At 42.1% G+C, this 23,571-nt stretch overlaps 1 protein-coding gene across 3 annotated transcripts in view; it reads left to right on the top strand.

Annotated features, from left to right (window-relative positions):
* The first annotated feature begins 10,999 nt into the window (after positions 1 to 10,999).
* The window catches only part of LOC101167227 (heat shock 70 kDa protein 12A), a 68,689-nt gene continuing 56,117 nt past the window's right edge, over positions 11,000 to 23,571 (top strand). For all 3 annotated transcript variants that reach the window (XM_011484066.2, XM_011484067.2, XM_004076919.3), the window contains exon 1: positions 11,000 to 11,296. In XM_011484066.2, the coding sequence (XP_011482368.1) occupies positions 11,257 to 11,296 (40 nt within the window). In that variant the 5' untranslated portion in view covers positions 11,000 to 11,256. The remainder of the gene's footprint in view (positions 11,297 to 23,571) is intronic.

Here is a 23,571-nt window from a genome sequence, read left to right as displayed (position 1 = left end):
CTAATCAATTCGAGGTAAAGTTTGCACATAAACGACCCTGTTTGTTGTAATTTCCAATGGAAAACTCAAACATAATTCTGATACCCAAGTTTCCAAGATGAGGTCGGACATAACCTTCCAAAACGGCGGAGAGCAGAAAAAAGTAAATCCTGATAATGGTATGGTGGCTCATAAATGTTTTATTTCACGTTATCGTCTTGTTTAATTGTTTATGCTAACACATTTTTAGATCCTTCTGCATTTTCCGGTTTATGTCAGTATAAAAACTGCTGTTACAGTCAGGTAGTCTGACTTTTTCAACAATATGTCTTAAAATCTTGCATTAGCACGGAATATGGAGAATCAAATCTGCCAAATACAAGTAGGAAATAAAGTTCTCATTTATAAATGACAAAAAAAATTTACCAATTTTAAAATAATGAACATACAAAATAATAGATAAAGAAGTGTGTAAATGCTTATATTTCCATTTATACTGAAACTAGTGTTCACATTTATTATTTATAAATGGGTACAATTATTTTCATATTTGTATTTTGCAGTTTTGGTTTTACATAATGAGGATGTTTTGCACAGATCTTCCTCAGCCGACAGTTTCTTCTGCTCTCAAAAACTTTCAAAAAGTATTGGAGGTGATCATCCACATCCCAAGATGTTCCTGACATCACTGAAGATGTAACCTCAGTTAATACCTAATTTAATAGCATGTAAAGTTATTTTAAAAACAGTGTTTGCATAACCCTTTTGTTTTTCATAAACAGCAGCTGAAGAGTATGGCGCCACAAATTGTTCATATTTAAATAAACAAATATGATCTTGTGCAAATACACAATCAAACAATAAATCTATCATAAATATAAAAAGATCATGACATTGTGAAAAACCTGCACACAGATTTTAAATGAGCTATTATATTATTAGTAGTATTCTGCTATAGTTATTTTATTAGCTTTATCATTATTGTACAATAAGAATTCTTGTTTTTTAGCTGCAAAAGGAAACTCCTGTCACCACATCACCTGTTGAAAGGGAAAACGTTGATGCTGCTGCTGGTAAATTCAAATTCACCCAATATGGAACCTTTATCACACTTATTGTTACATTATTACTTGAAAAATAGTCATACATTTGCGCACACACAACACACACAACACACACACAAAAGTGAAGGCACTTCTTTCCAAAATTCTGCTTCCAGCGTCACAGCAACTGTTCTGTAGATTTGATTGGACTGTTTGAATTTTCCCCGCTTTTGTTGAAGTTATGTATCTTATGTTCCAGAGGCTCCAACAGAGGTGTGTATAGAAAAGGAGCTAAGTGGATCCAAAATTCCACCAACATCCAATCCAATTGGTCCAGCTGAATGGCCAACCACACTCTCTGATCCAGTAAGAATGGATTTGGTGCAAAGAGGTCCCTCATTGAGCTGTTGTGTTCTTTATTTTGGATTGTTTTATCGTTTTTTGATTTGCTATTAAGTTGCTGTTTTTAATAAGTTGGAGTTTTGTGAATGTCATTTGTTGAGTGCCCAGTGTTACATTGAAAAATATGTATCTATCTATATATATATTTATATCTATATATATATATAGATATATATATATACACATTTGTCATTCATATTTTTTTCTTTGCACTATTAAAATTGGTTTGGCACCACTTAATTTGCATCCAGTCAATGTACTGTATTCAATTCTTTGGCAGTAATACTATAATACATTCAAAAAATGTATTAATAGAGAAATCTCATTTATATTACAACAACAGTTGCGCTTTGTTGGTGCTGCTGATCAGTTAGAGGGCCCACAAATTAAATTTCGCTTAGGGCCCCCGGAAGTCCAGGGCTGGCCCTGTATTAGACCCAACGTGCATGTGATCGCCACTACAATATGAAGCAGCTTTCAAGTTGTTGAGAGATCTTTTATTTATGTACTCAAGTTGTGAATTTATTTTATGTACCTTTATGAAACAGTATTTCATCCCCGCCGCTAGGAGGCGCAAGTTTTTATTTTGTAGAGTTTAAGAGGAGACAAGACAACGTGTTGTTGTATGGACATGCGGTTCCTGTGAGCAGTTCAAAAATAAAACCTCAAGTGAAAAGTTGAAGTGCCTCCATTAAGTTCTTCCCTTCGAGTTCAATGCAGTGGTGCTGCAATAATCCAACATAAGTTAAAAGCAATCGTTAAAAGCAGTGTAAAAAAATCCACCTTCACCAACGGGTTTGGAAAAGCCGGTCTGCTGCGAGACGGAGAGGACAATGCAAGCTCAGGAGTGAATTTACCTCAGGATGAGAGTGACACTAGCTGCGTTTACATGGACAAACGTAATGGGAAAGAATGCCTGATCGGAAGAAAAATGCGTCATATAAACACGCCGTTCGGAATAGTCTGCCCTGATCAGACTCATTCAGATCAAAATTTCTTCCCGATTGAGATAGGTGGGTTATGGCGATTGTTGATCCGATCGTGTTGCATGTAAAAAGTTCATTCCGATCGTGTGTCATTTCTGCTCTGGTTTAACGTCATGCATAGACGGTGTTTCACTCCAGAGAAAGCTTTGGAGCTCACAGGACCGACCAGCTGCTCTGCGGACGCCCGATGCAAAGCGAGGACGCCTCTGCGTTCTGCCCTTGACCCGCATGCTCCTTCCCTCTCCCTTCCTATCTTCTCCGACACCCCTCGCGAGGGGGGCGCCAGGGAGGAGCGCTTCGTACCCACTGACGTCCGGACCCTGCGCGGTCTGGACGCGGCTGCCCGTGTACGGAGCGAACCATGTCTCTGAGCATAGAAGCCGGACTTAATAAATTTTGCGTTTGAGGGGAGGGGAGGACGCTTTGTTATGCGTGGGAGGCTTCGGACTGCCATCTGTCCCGCAGCTCTATGTGAACGAGCAACCGAATTCAGGAGAACCATGTCTCCCGTCTCCGAGCAGAGCTCGGACCGCCAGCTCACTCACAGCAGCTTTGGGGCGGTCTGTGAGCTTTTCAAAGCAGAAATGTCGCTCAGTCCTTAGAAACCGTTCAAACAATCAAGTGGATTTGTGTTTCCAGTCCTGTCCCGACAAAATAAAGGCTGATGTTATTCCCACATATTATGTGCAGCCAAGAAGCAGATTGCGGTTTCGTTCTGCCACAAAAAAAAGCACTGACCACACGGATTAAAAATAAAATGATGAGCGATCAGGCGCTTCATAATATTCATATCAGTAATAAAAGCCCGTTTAGAAGATCATCTTGTATATTACGGAGCTGCCAAATATCTCTGTATGTAGCCGCTCGCCTTGTTTACATTGGGACTGTTACGTTCACAAACGTACAGGTCTAGGGCGGAGGTGTACGTAACATAAACACACACAATGAGGAACTTTTAAAGATTTTATTGAACGTGGAGATGGGGAGGTAGGGACAAAGGTTGGGCCAAAGGAATGAAATTAATAGAACAAAACTCAGCCTGGCTATCAAAGCGCTAAAACTAAAACAAGAAAAGAAAAGACTCACTGCCTTATCTATAAAGTGATGATAAAACATACAAGGGGTGGCACCAACCAACTTACCTAGTGTGTCTAACAGAACGCAAGCTGCATGAGGTGTACAGGGTACCCTGTCTTACCTGTCCACAAACCTCCCACAATCTCCAACACAGCAAGCTCAAAACATTCATCTGGTAGTGATCCAGGAAGAGCTTTTTCCTCCAGTGGTTCACAGGAGCTTATATGCAGGCCTGGTGGCTGGCTTTGGGGCCTGATTGTGCAGCTGGTCAGGTCTCCACCAGGTGTCTTCACTCAGCTCGTTAAGCACATGCAGAGGAAAGAAACAAAAGAAAGACATGAAAAACCCCTGCATGTAACAGGGACTCATTTCCGCTTCCGGTATTTTCAACACTACTGCGCATGCCCAAATGATGAATGAAAGTGAGACCATGTGAACGTTGTTCTAATCGGAAAAAGCTTTTCTGGGGCCATGTGCACGGTTGAATTTTAATCCGACCATTGATTCGATCAAGTTATTTTGCACATGTAACCGCGGCTACTGACAGCAACAACGAAGGAGAGACTGGGAGAGTGTGTGACCAAGAATGTCTGACGCTATTCCAATCCCACACTGAGGAGGAAGACTTCCATGGTTTTCAGTACACAGGAGGAGGAGGAAGAAAGCTCTCAGTGACTTTTTCGTTCATTTTTTTTTGACCAGCCCTGTTACTACCATATCATTGCTGCCGTGTTACTGCCGTGTTACAGGCACTGTTTGGAAAGAAAAGCTCAGGTATATTATTAAAACTTTGAAAACTTTTTCTGTGTACCGTCTGTCTTTGTAAATATATCATGTGTTGAACCTTTCCTGAAATTACTTTTTTCTTTCTTTCCTCTCCGCCTCTTCCTTCGGTTGTTCACTTCCCCGTTTGGACCCTCAGAGCCTCCAGAATGGGTTAATGAAGAGTCATTCATCTTCTTCTGGGGGAAACCTTCTTTTATTACAGTTCTCTTTCACTCTGTATAACAAACAGAAACACACATCTCCAACACACTTTCGCTGCTCTTGCTCTCGCTCTTGCTCTGCACTCCCTCCTCCTTCGTACACACGGAGCGGTTTCAGCACATACACATCCTCAATCTACAACACAGTGTGGCGACCCGGGGGTTAGCCCCGCTTTCAGCCCCTAAGACTCATGGGAAGTGGGGAATCGTGGGTGTAAATTTCCTCACCATGGTTGAGGGGGCTGTGAGCAGGAGTCACATCCATGCTGTTTGGCTGTTTGTGAATGCATTCAAATAAATAGGCTATGATGCCGGAAGAGAGAATATGCATTCTGCTGTTGGAGATGTGCAGAACGTACACTACAACTTGTTTCAACGTGGGCGCATGCGGCTGATAGATAGGTGCGGCTTGTGTGTGTTAAAAATAGTTAACCCTTTAAAAATGTAATGGGTGTGGCTTATACTCAGGTGCACACTTTAGCCCGGGATTTACGGTAGTGAATCCATGGTTCCCAACTGAAGACGCTGGAAAACAAACTCTGACAAGACAAGAAGACGCAGCAGCAGCTGAGTTTCCGCAGAAAAAAGCCGAGGTTGCCTGCGTTGGAAGATCGACTTGAGCGCAGCAACTTCCAGCAGATCACAGTGAAAAGCTGTCCACCCTTCTTTTACTGGGATGCAGCGCCGGGCGAGTCATGCCACACATTTGAACTGTAGTAGGACTTAAGCTTGGGCTGACGCGTCTGCTAGCACTGTTCTTTGAGCTTTTGAGCTGCACGGCAGTGAGACGGACTCTGACGATGACGAAAGTGAACCTGGCGTGTTTGATAGAAATGTAGCCCGACTTCATTTCAGATACAGAAGATGAGGACTTTGTTGAATTTTTGGATGCTGATTAATGACTGAAAAAATAAAAAATAAAAATCACAACCAACTCAGTTTTGCGCTCACTGCCTTTTTAAAACACACACTAGCATGCATGTTTTACTGGTATGTGTTAACGTTAAATACAGAAAAAAGCACCCATAACTGAAACTGCGCCATTTAATCCAGTGCTGTTGTATTGTAGGGAGAGGAGTGTGTTATGGGAAATAATATGGCTTTAATTTGTGTGTTTGTGTGTGTATGTCTGGCACGTAAGTGCGTGGTATGGCTCGTTGACTATCACAGTTAAAAAATTTCGTCTCTTTTTGTCAAACTTGTTCGACACCCGTCTTTTAGAGGCTTTTATAGAAAAAATGGCGGATGTAACGTGGATTAAAACGTTAACCAATGACCCAAGACCAAGGTAAGAAAGGGCAGCAGGTTTTTTTTGTGCTGTAAGTTTTTTCTCATGTGAAAATCACTGTATTTGTTACAATTTTAATCCACGTTACATCCACCGTTTCTTATCTAATTAAGAAAAACAAAATAATTGCAAAAAGAACTTCTTGATCATAGCCCTTACGAAAAGCTCAGCAATGGATGAAGTAGATGATATTAAGAAATTGCTTGATTTCCTGGAGGAAGAGGTGAGAGACAAAAAGACCCAGCAAAGACTGATAGGCGACGGGATGTGCTGGACCACCAGGGCAAGCTTCAGGATCACAGACTTGATAATCTTGAAATCAAACATCGATCTTATGCGCATGCAGTGACTGGCGGGAATGGACTGAGGAGCGGAGTTACCTCGAGCATCAGGTGGAAGATTTTTTTCAAGTCTGAAGGGATTTCACTGGATGTAAAACAACATTGAGACCTGTCTGCCCCTCTCCAGGAGAAGAGATTTTGACAAAATTATTATGTAGTTACATTCATTGACAAGCATAACATTATGAAAAATAAAAGTTGATATGGTTTTAGCGAAAAACACATGAACTTTAATGGCTGTGATTGATGCTGTGGAGGATATAAAAACTGCTCTACACAGAAACAAATATACAAGTGAAATAGAAAAAAAAGCATTTGAAACTCTCAATCATTACATCCCACCTAACAAATTGGAAGCGCATAGAATAAGAGGGGTAGTGCTAAGTCGGGACCAAATCTATAAAACTGGGAGAAAACAAATTTTCAAGATGGAAGAATTTACATCAGATCCCAAGGAGATTAGTTGTGGTGTCCCACATAGATCAATTCTGGGCCCGCTGCAATTCAACATTTGCATAAATGATACATTTAATGTTTTGAAACTTTTAAAACTCATAATGTTTGCTGCTGAAACAAACATATTTTCTTCTACAGACAGTTCTAAAGATATTAACTCAATAAAATAAAAACATGGATGGAAGACAACAGACAATCTTTGGAATTAGACCAAACAAAAGGAATGTTTATTGGTCATTTTAATGTCTGAGCAGAGTGGTTAATTTCAATAAATAATCTCCCTATTGAAGGCATTCCAGAAATCAAATTCTTAGGGCTAATTGACAACAAACAAAGCTGCATCAGAAATATGCAAACTAAAGTGTCAAATTTACAGAAATAATATAGAATATAACTGTAGATGTTTGTCATACCGCTCTTTAATATCACCATATTTCACAAACTGTATAGAAATTTGGGGTTATAATCACATGAGTTCACTATATCCTCTGGTTTCACTTCAAAAATGAACTGTCAGAATTATACATAAAGCCAGCTATTTTGATTATACAAACACTTTATTTTAATCAATCCAGACATTTTAAACTGTACAGAGCTAGTGCAAAACATGACCATACAGCACGTGTCAAACTCAAGGCCCGCGGGCCAAATGTGGCCCGCCATGTCATTTTATGTGGCCCGCCAGTAGGGCTGTGACGATGAGTTCAGCATATGGTGCCTGATTGGAACTATAATAAACACATTAAACATCTTTCATCTTTACTGATAATTTACTTTTTCTGCTAGTCCTGTGTTCAGACTTTCAGGGAGCCAGTTTAGCTCATGCTGGTTTGCGGCGCCTTCCATCCGTGAAACCCGAGTTTGACTCCGGGCTGCTCCCTGTTCCCTTCTCTACCTCTGCTGGTTCCAAGCCCAGTTTGAGAAGGTTGCGTCAGGAAGGGCATCCAGCGTAAAACATTGCCAAATTTACCATGCGACTTGTTCGCTGTGGCGACCCCTGATGGGAGAAGCCGAAAGTGGAAGAAGAGAATATGTTATTTTTGGCAATGGTGACTGATCTTCGAAGCAATATTCATTACATTGTTATGGTTCGTTGTTAACGTTTATGTCATTGTTAATGTATGATACCGCAATTGTCAATAAAGTTTTAAAAAAACTTAGCAACGTTAACTCATTGGTCGTGGCAACTTACAGCCAATCAAATAGTGTGACGTCATCATTGGTCGAAGGACCCCGAAGGACCCAGAGAACATCCGGCAACCCGAGAACATCCGGTACCCACAGTGGCACTAAGCTCTGGAACTGGTTAAGTAATGAGCTCAAACAAGATTTAAATATCTATAAATTCAAGAAAATACTTAAAGAGACTTTTGTTTCACAGTATGGATGTCAAATCTTCTGACCTTGTCGTGCCAGACTTGAAGGGATCTAACCTCCCAATCCATCCATCCATGTATCCATTCATAACCATAACTGCACATTCCTTCAGACTCTGGGAAAGCAGAAAGTAGTTGATTTGTGAAAATAATTGGTGTCGTGCAGAAAAAGGTGTTATCATGTGTGTCTGGATTGTGAAGTCGCCAAACATCAATAAGTTCAAGTTGTCTATTATGTAGTTCAGCTCTGATGAGGCTTATTGTTGCTAGTTGCTAGACTCAGCTAGTTCTGCATGACACTGGGATAGAAATTCTTCTCAAAAATAGTTGGGACATAGATTGAAAACAAAGGAATTTTTGTGTCATCAATTTATGTGCAAACATATGTCAAGCTCCTCAAGTTATCACTATAGGTCTTATCAATTTTTGTAGGAAAATCTCTTTAAAACATGATGACACATTTAAATTTAGAAGAGCTAATGGAGGAGGAGATAACTATATTGTCCCTTGTATTTTGGGAACATCTTCCTGTCTCAAGTGAGATTAACACAACATCTGCTTTCTGTGGGCGCATTAGCTGTTGACATTTTACCCTCTTAATGTTATTGTTCAAACCGTACATTCAAACTCAATATGGTGACTCCAAGCTTTATCAAAGACAGTATAGTTTAGAGAGAGTCCCTGTCCCCCTTTCACCGAGCCCCAGAACATGTATTTGTGTGTGACGTGACCAACACAACTTGCAGAAAATTCCACAACTCTGGTCGATCCCCATAGATAAATTAATTGACCTCACGTTTACCATCTATTATACCTTAAACGTTGAAAATATAAACAAAACTTTTTAAACAGGCCCATATATAAGTAACTTTAATCTTACATATCATGTGCCAGAGTACTTTTACATATTATATTCTGAAATGAACCATGGGCCATTCTATTCAAACTCAGTCAGTTTCTTTCCTCTTTAAATATTGATGTCCAGCTTTGCACCACGTCCTCATCATGCCGAGGGATGAAAGTTGCTGGTTTTCTGTTCACATCTCCATCTGTGAGACTCCTTCAGCTGCATCGGTAGTTGTGAAAACGTGCTGTGCGCCATGTAGAGAGATCCTCAGAGTAGCAGGGTAAACCAGGAACAACACATTGCCCTTTTCTGGTTGGTGTGGGCACTGTGGTGTGCTTAAAAGCGCAGACTACAGCGGTGTGGCAGGTCTCCATGTTGTTTAGATCCAGGAAAAATCCCTTTAGACTTGAGAAAAGCTTCTATCTGTTGCTCCACGGAGATGCCATTGGCTCATCAGGATCAGAAACATTGTTAGCATTAGCTCTGTTAGCTTTAGCTGCATTAGCCTTTGACCGGGGTTTGATTGGTAATTTGAAACAGTTTGAAGTAGGTGGAAATCCTCAAAGAGAAAACAAACCCATTTGTTCACATCATACATTTCCCATTGCAACGAAAAAATCTTTACACAACCAAAAAAAAACACCTCAAACAAAGTCTAAATCACCCAGGCAGTCATACAGGAAGCTGGCTTGGTTTAGAGTCTTCTGTCTCGGTTAAGGGAGTGGTGGCTGAAGGATTGACGCGACTGTGGAGATGAGAGAACCTAAAGGGGATTTGGTCCCCAAATAAATTCCAAATAAAAGGATGTGAGAACTTAGAAGATGTGAAATAATTCATCTTTTCTGATAATAATCAATGACTTCTACATTTATCTTAATTGACTTTTGATGTCCACTCGGAGAGAGTTAGGGACAGCCGGGGACAGAGAGAAACTGCTGTCCCCCGGAGACCTGAAGAGACGACGTGACAGTGAAGAAACTTGAACCTGTGAGTTCAAAATGAAACAGCGGGAAAATTTCAAAATGCCTTTGCCCACGAGTGGCAGGGAAAGGCTCAAGCAGCCCCGTGACTCCATAAGGGAAAAAATGGGGTTTAGAAAAGGAATGAAATTTAAGAATAAATGAACTAGGGCTGCACCATATGAGGAAAACTCGCGATATGCGATATTAAAGATCAATATCGGGTCCACGATATAACTTGCGATACATGAACAAATAGCAAAACAATCAAAAACATAATTTCCATTTCACTGCAACAGTTTAATTTAAATAATAGTTAACCCTGGTCTGCATAGGAGGCCCACATCTAACATAAGAGCTCTATCCGATTGGTCAACAACGTGAAAGCGTCCATCAGATTAGTCAAATGCAGAAATGGATTTATTTATTTCATCAGACATTTAATGGGGGCCATAAGATTGTTTTAGCACATTTAAGGTAACCATTTATTGCAATTTTAGCCAACTTTTGCGATAAGCATATCGCACAGCTTGATGTGGCGATAACGATAAATTTGCAATTAATTGTGCAAGCCTAAAATGAACAGGATTTATAGCTTCCTCACTACGGGTCTGACACGAAATGTATCTGCTAAATTTATTTTTTTCTGATAAGAAATGCCTTATTTAAAATCTGCATGATTCTGTTTCACAATCCTTTCTATTGAAATCTTTCCAGTCACAACTAAATCTTGTGTTTGGAGGATAAGATGCAAAAGAGAATTGAACTGTGAATCCCAATCTACAGATGTATCACTTTACCACAGTTTATCTATCAGTAGTCTGTGTTCAATTTGACTTCATTTCCATATTGTTTAAAAGAATGTTATTTTGCTGTCCTTTTCTGACCTGGTCCTCTAAATCCTGTGCCCGTCCCTGGTTGGGACAGACTGGATGTGTTTTTGATAGACTGTGTTGTGCAGTTGCTTTTATGACAGCAAAGACTGCTGTGACCCACCAACTCACAGCTTTTACCCCAGAAACAAACATGCATTTATAAAGTAAACTCTTTCTCTGACAGCGTCCCGTTTCAGGATGTTTGAATCAGCCTTAAGGTTCATGACTTTCCTCGGGATCAGTGGTAAAAGCAGCAGCTTTGGAGGGTTTGATTCCGGTGTTCCTGAACTGAGCCGTGCCGAGCTGTGCCAGCATTCTTGGGCCGGACAATCGTGAGTGCGAAGGGAGGGGCAGACAGCAGCAGAGAGTCCGGCTCCAACATCGGATCTGCTGAGGCTCTCTGCCCCCTCCTGCTGCTGCCGTCCCCCTCTCTCAGAAGCCTCGCGCTGCTTCCGCGCGGCTCTCTGCAAAAGGACTCGCTGCAAAGCGACGAGAAGTCGAAGGAGGCTCCGAGTTTGCACCGCAGAGGAGGCTTTTGGCGGCATTACCCCTCCCGGACCGAGGACTTGGAAAGCAGGAAGATTGCTTGGTGCAGCTGCATCGGAGAGAAGGCTCGGGAGGAGGTCAGACTGCGGGACACGATGAGCGAGAAGGACACGGCGACAGACAAGATCCTAACAGGTGAGGAGTCCGTGACGGTTCGGGATGTCTTTAGGATATCGTTATGCAGACTAAAGCGCGTTCACGCGGTGGTTTGTCCTGCTGAGGATGAAGGTGGTGTGCGTTCACGCGCACTTAAATTCCTGCGTACGGACTGAGTGTGGCTGTATGAGGTGTTTTTTTCCGCAGAGTGGGATAACTCCGCGTGAAGATTGTTCACGTCTGTGCTCAGCAGGGCGCACGCGCCACATTGGATCGGTGTCTGCAAGGACGTCCGCCGCGTGTCGGACCCCGCCTTTTGGTCCAGCGCGCGGCGGCTTGGCTAGAAAACCGCCAGGTTCGAATCATGCTCATGTTTTCAGAGCGGGTGGGGGCTTTCAGTGGTCAGACTGAGCAGAGACTCCCCCCACCCGGCCCTTCATAACGGCGCAGTTGGGTCACGTGGTTCATCCGTCCCACCGGAGTTTGATTCAATGCAGCAAACCTGCAGCACGTGCGCAGGTGGGCGCGTGCTCATCACCGTCTGCTGCTTCGTTTACCATTTAGAAAACTTTTTTTAAAAACTGAAAAGGATGAAACTACTCTAAAAGTCACCTAAAAAAGGTTCAAAATCTAATAACTCTCTTAAATATTTTATTTTTAGTGATTCTTTAGTATTAATAAATGTCATTTAATATGTTTGCTGTTTATTTCAAAATAAATAACAGAGGTGCATAATTGTGTTTGCTGACCATATATCTCCATATAAAACATGCACGTGTCTTGAGGATGAGCAGTATTCTACAGTAGTGCAAGGCGTGTGTTAAATGGGGTGGAACTGAATCCTGTCCTCTAAAGGAGGTCAGACTAGTATGGAGTCTGGACTGGAGGGTCCAGTCTGGCCCCTCAGGGGAGATGCAGAGACTGACATCACTGGAGGCTTGGCAACGGCCCAGTGTTACGTAATAGTGTTGGAAATGCCTTAAAGCCTGCAGGCTGACTATGCTCTGCTTCAAAAAGAAATCTTGGAGGGACTGAACAGATTTGTGAGGAGTGTACTGTGCTGTTGCATGTTAAAAAAGACACATTTACATGATTTTGTCTTTTCAGAAAATACACAGTTTCATATTTAGAGAGACCAGAATGCAAGAGTCTGATTAAAAAAAACTTTGTGTCAATTTTCCTTGATGAAAAACCTTTATTGAAACTAATTTTGTTTTAGCCTTTTCTTCTACTTCATGTGTACTTGTTTTTAATAAATATAAATGTAAAAAGAATCAACAATTTTAAAACGAGATCAAATAATTTTAATAGACATAATCTGAGTTTACATGTAATGGATGCTGTTGTCAAGAACATATTAGAATACGTTTCCTATGATTGTATTTGATGTTTGTGAGACACGCATGAATGAAGCCTACTGCAAAGAGACTGAAACATCAGGTTCATTCTTCTTTTCACCCTTTTCTCGCCTGAACCAAATGATGCATTTCCATGGGTATTTCCTGCTTCGCTTTTTATGATCTCTAATAAAATCAGATTTTTAGTTGGGATGGGCGATATATCACTGCCAGGATTGTATCAATCGATATTTGTATAATTTGAGTTTATTGCTATCAGTCCAATATTAAAAGATCTACCGATATTGTTCTGACTGTTTGTAGATACACTTTATCTTTTAAATGCATACTTGTTCCTAGCAGATCCTTGGCACTGGGAAGCTTTTGTTTACAGTCATAGTCAGTAATTTACTGTTTTCAGGTATTTTACATTTTTGATAGGGATACATGTTGTTGCTACTGTAATAGATCCCTGGAAGTGGGAACCTTATGGTTGACAGTTATGTCCAGTAGTTAATAAGTGGTCTGACTGTCTTCATATAAAGTTTTAAGTGATACTTGGTCCTGGAGAAAGTCTAAGAGGCCATTCGATTGGCTGAAAGCGAGCACGCCTGCTTTGCGGATGAGTTTGATTGACAGATTCATTAGCCAGTGGTGATTGACATTAGTTGACCTGCAGCGTGAGGGAAGTCTCAACATTCACGTCAGAGAAATCTCTCACAAATGTGGGGAGGTTCACAAATCAGAGCGGGTTTGTGAACGCACATTCTAGAGTTTGCACGACCTATGAATGATGTTTGTGAAGCATTTATTGTGCATTTCTGAAAAATGTATTGTGTTTTTGTGAAACACAGCGTGCACATTTGTGAGAAACACTTAATGTGCAGGTGTGAGTCTCATGAAAGTTTTTAAAAATTGTTATTACGATTGTTAACCCTTAAACGCCTGAGTTTTTTATTTTATTTCAACTGATTCTGAAGTGGACCTTTGTGCTGAAATACAACACTTTTCAGTAGTGAAGTGCTTATGCAATTAACGTAAGTCTGCTAATTCTGATGTGGAGAAAGGTGGATTTGCAAGGTGTGTCAGTGCAAAGCCCATATGAAAACCAGCTTTTTTCCAGAATCAGCTGATTCACGGGAACCTAGATAGCGCAAACGGTCAAAGATTTATGAAAAGTCAAAGAGCCTGTGTTGTTCAGGTGTTAATGCTGGTGTTAATGTATCAAACTGGAAAATAAACCAAAAAACTGATTGTTGGTTTTTAAAGACTTTGGTATGTTTAAAGGTAATCATTACAGAATCTATGACTCCACCCCTTTTTACAATGTTTTATTGTTAGGAGATATAAGTTCAGGGAAGGTGCCAGGTATCAATTTCTTTCCTACTGCCACAAAACCTGGCTTGTTGCATTAACCCTTGTGCTATCTTAGGCACTTTAACATTGGGAGTTGGGTCATCTAGACCCACTAGACAGTGCTCTGAACCTTTTTTCTTCAATGATTTGTGATCTTCACTGGTGTCCATGGATTACATGAAATCTTTCCACCTTTATCCACCTTTGTCATGGTAGGGAGAACACGTCAATGTGAGGGTGGGGTCATCTAAGATAGCACAAGGGTTAAAAAGAAAAAAATGACGACGTCAAATATTTTTTTTAACTATTACTTAGGCTATTTAGAGGTCTCCTCCTGAATCAGTATGTGACACCATTGCAAACTTAAAGTTTACTGCCATTACACGTGGAGGCATCAGATATTTGAGTTTGCCATTTTTAAAATCAAACTGTGACTCTAGAGTTGGTATTGTAGTTTGTAAGTTTGGAGGGGGCAGCAGCTGAAGGGGAGTCCCTTCAAAGAAGCTTCTTGCATTAGTTTGCCATTTGATCTCTTTTATGCGACAAAAATGCAGCATCACTCTGCCGACTGCCTGCTTTAATGCGCCCACCTCCTCTCTGCTGCGGGGAGAAATCCTGCAGTCAATCAAAGCAGCAAGTCATGCAGCTGAATGTTCACAATGATGCTGCTTTCTGACACTGCCTCTGTTGTTTGTTGGTCTGTGAGAGCTGAGTGTCGCAGCATTTACTCTGCAGTTATGAAGAGATCGTTTGTTAGGGTCAACGATGGCGGTTAAACCACAAGTTAGCATTAAGACTAACAATTTTTAATAAATAATAATCCCTTTTGAAACAGTATTTTACTGTTCAAGCTGTGATTTAGTTGCTTTTATAGAAACTGGAACAGATTCTCCTCTGTTAATGTATTCTGAACCGTCATGGTAAAGACTTTTTACATTTTCAACCAATTGAAACCTAAATGTGCAGTTGATATCTGCTCACAGCAGGATATCAGTACTGAGATGAGTTGTTTAGTCTGACTTCTTGGTCACTTGCTCACATTTCCCATAACAAGATGGACCAGAGCAGTTTCTACTATGGTAAAGACTTTTTACATTTTCAACCAATTGAAGCCTAAATGTGCAGTTGATATTTACTCACAGCATTATTTCAATGAAAATAAGAAAATATAATAAGATTCAGAAGGACAGAGCAGGCTGCCTCTTCAATGCCACAGCGGCTCCATGTCTGGCTGAAGTTACTTTACTTTGAAGTTACTTTGATTTGAAATGGTTTATTTCAAGGAATCAAGTAAAAATAATACACGAAAACATTACAATCATCAGTTATACATTCATTCAATGACTAATCAAATTTAGGATAATCAGACATGAAATGAAAGATTGCTTGAAAGGGAGTGGAAGGAAGCGAATTTATATAATCTCACCCCTGTTCTACCGTAACCATTTAATTACATGATTTATCATTATCCGGTTCACAACTTTTATCAGATAGAATTAAGAATCCTTAGGTATCAATAAAGCAAATGACAAAGATGAATTACTTAATTATTGTGTAAAAATAGACATACCTATTTTAGAAATCTACATGGCAAATGCAGATCAGTTATCTAAACTATGCAGATTATACTCATTAGAAAAATCATGTACATGATTAAAAAAGAATACTATGTCAGAAAAATAGACATAACACTGTTTCAAAAAACTTCACAGCAAAAAGTGATCAAGTATCAAAAGTTAAAAATATGTACAAATTAAGTTTCTGTCACGGTTTTAGGTTCTTTGCCTTTATGTTCTAGTTGTTTTATGTTCGGGCCTGTTTGAGTTACTTCCTGTTTTATTTTGTAGCATTTCCTGTTTTGTTGTTGTCTCAAGTTTTACCTTTCCCCATCAGTCCTGAGTGTTTCCACCTGTGTCTTGTTCCCTTGTATGTATTTAAGTCTAGTCTTTCCCTTCCTCCTGTGCTGGTCCATATTGTGCTGTTCCCTGGTTTCGAGCGTTGTGTATTTTCAAGTTTCGAGTTTCTAGCCTGCTAAGCAGTGGATTTTGGTTTGTAGTCATTTGTTATTATTAAAGCCCCGTTCCCCTGCAACCTCCTGCCTCCTCTCCTCTCTGCGCCTGGGTACTCCCTCTTCCCCTCCCCGTAACAGTTTCAATAGGAAAAATCATGAATCAATTTTTTGAGCAAGTGAAGTAATATACTTAGAAATCACTCAATTTAACCATCTTAAATAACTGATTAAGCATTCTTTTTATCTTTATTTTCTTTTTAATTTTTATTTATGAAAATAAATTTAAACCAACCCATGTATTGAAATGTAATTGTTTTAATAAAGTATAATAAATTTCAAAATGCTTTTAGAAAGAGAATGGTCAATTGAATTGTAAATTGCAAAATCTCCATGACCATTTAAAGTGCAACTGATTTTGTTTTTAATTAACATTTATCAAAAGAAATATAATTTTTTAAATCATACACGTACAATGGGATTTCCTGGATTGTTTTTTTTATTTTTTACTCTGTCTCTCACCATTCAAGAGTACACATGAAAAATTTTACAGACCTCTCTTAGCTTTTTTTTTTTTAGAAATTCTGATTGCCAAATACTTTTTTGCCACAATGTAAGTTCCACATACTCTATTATGCAGATAGTCTTGTCAACTTGTGCAGGTTTAACTCAATCTTTTAAACACAGAGTGAGTTTTAGAAAATCATCGTAGTTAGATATACCAATGTGAGATAAAAAAGATTATATAAATCTGCATTTGAAAATTGTTAAATCCCAGATCACTGTTTCTCCAAAGTTTCAGACACCCAAGGATTAAATATTATTTTTTTAAATGTAAGTCAGTCAATTCTCCAAAACCTAACCCAACCTGTAAGAGGTGGAATCCACAATGGCTTTTTTCTTATTTTTGAAACTGACTTCTTCTATGTGAAACTAATTTAACAAGAAAAGTAAGACTTTTATTGTGTTGACTTCTTCTGCCACCAATGTAGCTGGGCAGAGCAAGTCCTGCTCAGATAAACTTTGACCTTGGTGCATCTGTTAATATCAGCTGTCTGTGCTGAAAGCCTGTCAAGCTAACAGCTGAAAGATAAGAACGCTGCTGGTCAAAATCAACAGCCAATCCAACACTTTGAACCTAATCAGAGCACTAAGTGTTCACTTCCCCCTGGCTTCTTCAGGTTTCCCCGATGTAATCTCTATCACCCCACCAATCTGCTTCATGTCTGTCTTTGGTTTGAGGAAGAGCTGAACCTCCATTAACAGGACCACCACCTGTACATACATTTATACTTTAACATAGCATTGCATACTAAATGCTTAATGTTAGTGTCCTTGTGGTAGAACTAAGTCCCTGCTACTAGGCCTGGGCGAAAAATCAGTTGAACGAATTAATTCAAAATTTTTGTCATGAACGATTTAAAAATGTTTTTTTTTTATTATTTTTTGTGTGACGGCACATTTTTGACTCTCCAGAGCTTCCGTAGCGTTAGTTTCACACAGCAGTATGGCAAGCAACAACATCATAGCACACACGAAACAGCAAGCGACAGCATGGCTACCAGTGAGAGTGGGAAGTTTGTTCCCAAGAAAGGAATAAAATCATCTGTTGTTTGGAACTGGCATGGGTTTACTGCCACAGACTTGGAGGAAGAGACCCCCCCCACGCTGCAACATTTGCCTAAAGCCCATCGCAGTCAAAGGCAGCAGCACCACAAACCTATTCCAACACCTTAGGGAAACCTTTAACTGTTCTCCTTCACTCCGTAACACCAAACATGACCGCGCGCCCCCAACACTTGTGCACGCTCTTGCGCGGTACGCGCTCATTCCTCTTAAACACGCAGCGTGCTGACACACATACACATAGTCATTCTACAACACCTATATAGTTTGTTCATTAGTTAGATAATAAGTTGGTACCGTTATTTGTTAATAAAGAATACGGCATTGTAATTATTACTTGTACCTGTATTCATTTGCGCAAAAATCCCACACTGTCACAGCTCTGGTTTATACGGAGCCCGTGTCGTGACATTAAAAAATGAAAATATATCTTGTTCCCACACATTAATATCTTGTTCGCACGAAATACTATTCCGCTCTCACAAGATTATATTGCGTACGCTCGAAATACTATTTTGTTCCCTCGAAATGATAAACTCGTGCGAACGAAATAATTAATTCATGCAAGCGCAATAATTATTCATGTCATAAGTCATTCATAAACACGCATATGCTCTCCGCTTTCAGCTGTAACTTCCGTGTCTCTGTGACCCACATTCGTTCAAGAAAGGAAAAAGAAAAACAAGAACGATCAATTTACTATTGTCTCAATGAATACAAGAAAAATATCATAAGATTTATGATACCTAGGCTTGCTGCTTTGACATACGATCCATCGGACATAGCTCCTAGCTCCGCCACGGAGCTCTTTTACTTGCCATGCCGGCATTTGGGCAGCTGTCAATAAACTGTCAGCTCTATGATGTAGGCAAGTCGGCACAAATTAGACCAGAGGACAAGGTCTGGACGCAGAGTGGTTGCTGCAATCTCAGAGGGGAAGATAAGTCTCTGGTTTAGGTCGACTCGCATTTCCCAGTCCCTGGCTGCATTCAGAGGGTCAGCTCAGGGTAAAAGGGATTACTCCCTTGTTTCTCCCCTTCCCAGACAAATGGTGGTGGGTGTCGGCACACATCCTGGCTGCTAATGGGTTGGCATTGATAAATACCCTCTTGCACTCAAGTGTATTGGCAAGACATCTCAAGACCTGGTTGTGTCTCTATGTATATTTGCCTTGCATGAGGCTGGTCCAACAGCCCACTAAGATGTGCTTTAATTTTGCATTTGCTGAACAAAGGGGGCAAAATTGTTCTTTTCCAAGCCAACGGTGCAGGTTTGTGGGAGAGAGCAGCACATCGTAGGTGGCTCGGACAATGAAACTTGGCCTAATGCGTTTCATGCTCCAAAGTTCGCTCCAAATGAGTTTCCTCTTTTCAACTCCCTCCCACCTTAATCATTGGCCCTGTTTTGCTTGCGCGATCGCGTTGGAGCGTCTGCGTGCTTCTTCTAGTTGGCGCACCTCCTCTACCACCATGGTTTGACGTTCCGCTACAGATGTCTTTTGCCAGAGAGGTTTTACCACCCCGAACCCAAAGCCTCCTCTGCCTTGTTGGACATGGCCCAATATGTTTTGATGACGCCCAATATGTTTTGATGACGCAGAGCAGATTTGGCCTGCAGTACAGCTAAAGCTGCCTGCAGTACAGCTACAGCTGTACTGCAGGCTCCACTTCTTCCCTGTTGCTAGGACTGGAGCTGGGCTTCTTACAACTGGATCTCGGGGGTGACATGTCAAGTCTCACCTTGGCGCACTTAAATTCCTCAACTAGGCTAGAGACTGGAAGTGACAGGACTCCATTGTTGTAGAGTAAGACATGGGGGATAAATGCAACAAAATGAATTCATTTACATTTATAAAAACTGTATTTTATAAATATAATAAGAGGCACTATGTATGGAACTTCATTAGTAGTGCCTTTGTAACATAACGATTTTAACATTTAAAAAAAAGCCCCTCCCGTGAGAGTTCTGCATTTTTACTTTCAATGACAAGAATCCAAAACATGATCATGTTTTTAGTCTGTTTCTGTTATGATTTCATGTAAAAATGAATCAACTGGAGGCAGAATTTGGGAAAATGTGCCCTTTCTGTCAATCTGCTCCCCTTTATTAAAACTGTCCTTGTTTTCTCAGCAAGTTTTAATAAGACTTTCCAGTTAGTTCAGACTACAGGTGACTGACTGAACCACTCTTCTCATGGAGGCGTTTTTTAGCAAGAAAACACAAACAACTCATTTAGGATTGAAAATCAAACATTAGATGGCGTGAAAACACCAAAGGAAGAGAACAAAGGTTGATTAAAAATCAATACAGGAGTTCCTTAGAAAAGAAAACTGTTGTTTTTATCTGATGTTTTCATGATGCTGTCACTTCCTCTCTGTTTGTGTTGAACGTAATGCCATTTTAAAAAAATAACACTTATAGTTTTTCTTTGTAAAATAATGGAATCATTTGGTTTTTATCTACCGGTCATCTTGTCTGGTGAGTCTAAAATGAGATTTTGGTCTCTGGGGTTGTGACTTCAATCTTGGAGCATCAAACCACAAACAGCAAAATCCGTTTCATGACTGTTGCTACCAGAAATGCTCTGCCGAATGCGTTCTAGTATTTCTCTTTATGAGATGCTCAAGCTAGCGGTAAAAATCTGCTTGTATTTAGCAGATGTATTTTGCATTTAGCAGCTTGTCTTTATTAAACCATGTATTAGAGCCAATTTCCAAAGGATATGTTAACATTGAATAGTTTTTGGTAAATATGTGAAAAGTTTGTTAAAGAAAGTAGAAGCAGGGAGCAAACATTTCAATTAAAATCAAATTTGGAATGAGAAAAATTGGAAATTTTATTTTTTGGCCATATTTTTTCGCCTATGTACGCACACAGTACTGATAAAGTTTAAGTAGTACTCAATGTTTTTGATCAGTGTGAGGCTTACTGTCATTTAATATCACCTAACTCATACATTTTTCAATCCACTAATATTTACAGTGTATTACCTTATACAGCTTAGGATAAAATATTCCTCTTTTGTGTTAATTTTAGGCAGCTAACCAAAACATTTCATTTTTTAATAATCCAGAAACCAACTCATGGTTAGACTTGGAACAGGCGTTATGTGGAAAGATCAACCTTTCACAGCTACCATTTATTAGCCAAACAGTTAAAAAACAGGATTGTTTCAAAAGCATTAATATAAATGCCACCTTAACAGCCTGGTGGGAATTTCTCAAAATATCAAAATCATCAATTCAACCGTGCAAAATGACACCCATCTGGAACAACCCGGACATCCTTATTAACAAAAAAATGATTCACTTCCCAGCTTGGCAAGCAGGGGGCATAAAACAACTAGAGCACGTAATTATTGATAGAAGATTCATAACTCCCCAGGAACTTCAAGACAAACATGGAATAAATAACTTCTTGGAATATCAGCAACTTAAATCAAGTATTACTAAAAAGTATAAAATTAAAGACGACGATTTAAAGCTACCAGATGTAGTTACCACTCTGATTAATTTTTCAATGAATAGAACTCTCTCCAAAATATACAAACTTTTATGTAATTTAGATAACAATATTGCCCTTCCAACAAAAAAATGGGATGCAGATTTGAGCATCAGCACAGATGAAAGCTTCTGGTCAGAACTCTGTCTAAACACCTTTAAACTGACAAAAAGTCCAAATCTGCAGCTAATCCATCTCAAAACTCTTCACAGAATTTACTACACTGGACAAAGGATGTTCAAGATGGGTCTCAGTAACTCAGACATTTGCGAGCACTGTGATAATAATCTACCCGACAGCTACATGCACGCACTGTGGTTCTGCACTCCTGTCCAGGCTCTCTGGCAGCAGGTATGTGCCGATTTATCAGTCTGGCTTAAGGTTTCAATCACTGCCTCACCGTCACTTTGTGTGCTTGGTGACATGAGTGCCATCGATATAGAAGAAGGATTAGCATCTAACATTTTCATAACTCTTTGTATTGCCAAAAAAACTATTTTAATAAATTGGAAAAACAAGAAAAATATAAACATAAGTCAACACAGAAATCTGCTGTTTGATCATATCAGCTTGGAAAAAATGTCAGCCCAAAGCTCAAGTAACTTTGAAAGAATTCAGTCTCTCTGGTCTCCTGTGGTTGACTCCATGACTTAGGGGGTGGGGGGCTTGGTCGTCGCTGCTCCTTGCCCTTCTGCCGTGGTTTGGGGTGGGGGTCGGGGCTTCCGGTGCTTGGCGGGGGCAGTGGGGGGCTCCGTTGGTCGGGGGGTCGGGTCCGGTGCCTGGGTGGGGCGGGCTGGGGCGCTGCGTGGTCCTCTGGGCTTGGGTGTGGGGGTGCGTGGTGGGGGGGTGGGGTGGTGGTCTGGCTTGGCTTGGGGGGGTGGTCCCTTTGCCTGTGCTGGGGGGGGTTGGCGGGGGGCCCTGCTCGGGTGGGGGGGGCCCAGCGGCGCCGGATGGGCTGCCCATCTGCACCTGGGGCTGGGATCGGCCCTTCCCTGGCTCTGGGACGGGACGGGACAACCCTCTCGGGGCCCCCGGTCGCTCTGGGTGTCACCCGCTTCGGCTGCGGGGTCTGGGGTGGGGTGGGGTGGGGGGCTTGTCGGCCCTGTCCTGTGGGGGGGCGTTCTGGGGGGGAGGGGGGGCCCATTATTAGTACGGGTCGGGGGGGCTAACGGGTCGGGGTCTCCGCTGAGGCAATCAGTGGTTGCCTCGGCCGGTTGGCCTCCTCGGTCCCGTCGAGGCCTGACCAGAGCTCTTCTAGGGCCGGCGTCTGGGGGTGGGGGCCTGGGCTTGCTCCGGGGGGGGCGACGCTTTCTGGCTCCTCTCTCTCTGTGTGGGGCGGGTGGTGCCGGGCCTAGGGTGTCGGCGCCTCCGGGGGTGGGCCCCTGGGCTGGGTGGCCCTGGCCCCTTTGCTGGGGGTGGGCTGGGGGACGGCTGTTTGACCACCGGGGGACAGTCTACCAGCTGTCCCCAACTTACCCCCTTCCTTATATAACCTCATATTAGGGTGAGGGGGTGGGGGGTCTAGCCTGCGATGCGCCTTGGGGGGGGCTACTTGGGAGTGGCCCCCCTCCTATGGTTGCCGTATGGAGTGGGCCCCCCCTCTTTCGGTTTTATTTGCACCTTAGACATGTAGGGTCCTTGGTAGGGGGGGGTGCTTGGACATCACTGCAAGCAAGCAGCAGATGTCCTCCTGGCACCCTACCCGCCAATTTTAACCGCACCTTAGACATTTAGGGCCCCTTGGTGTGGAGGGTGAGGGGACATCACTGTGAGTAATCAGGAGATTTCCCCTTAGTGCCCTACTCGCCAATTTTAACTGCACCCCCCTTAGTACACACACCCCTCCCCCTTCAATATATACATTCAAACATAAACACACACACATGCACACAAACACCCTCTCAAGCACCCATACACGCACACACATTTTACAAGGAAGGTGGGACCTGGGTCCATCTGTCCCCTACCCCTTCCCTGGTGGGGGGTGTGGGCCCCTTGGCGATGGCGGCCGTGTCCCTTGGGTGCCGGCTCCCTGGGCCCGGCGGTGCTCTCTCCGCGCGGTGGGGGGTTCATATTACACCAGAGCCGGGGGTGTTCGTGTCCCTGGGGGGTGGGTCCTGGTCCTTGCCCCTGGGCGCTGGGCCCCGCCAAACTTCCAACATGGCTGAGCCTGGTCGGGCCATATTTATAACACCCCTTGTGGGCCGCCCTTTTTTCCCCGGGGTTCCCCCCTCCTGGGCGGGGGCGGCGGGCCCCTGCCTTGCTCCTACCTGGACCAACCGTGGGCCGGGTGGGTGGCTGCCTGGAGTGCGGAGCGGGTCTCCCTTGGGGGGTCCTGGCTCGTACCTGGGGTCGGGGCGGGGGGATGCCCGGAACTCCTGGGTGGTGGTGGGGTGCTCGTCTGGGGCTGTGGGCGTCTCTCTCCGGTGGGGCCCTGCGTTGGGCTCTTCCGGCGCGGCGGGGGGCTGCTTTCCTGGCTGGGCTGG

Source organism: Oryzias latipes, chromosome 15, assembly GCF_002234675.1.
Source record: "Oryzias latipes chromosome 15, ASM223467v1".
Taxonomy (NCBI): domain Eukaryota; kingdom Metazoa; phylum Chordata; class Actinopteri; order Beloniformes; family Adrianichthyidae; genus Oryzias; species Oryzias latipes.
This window is presented reverse-complemented; position numbering and strand designations above follow the sequence as displayed.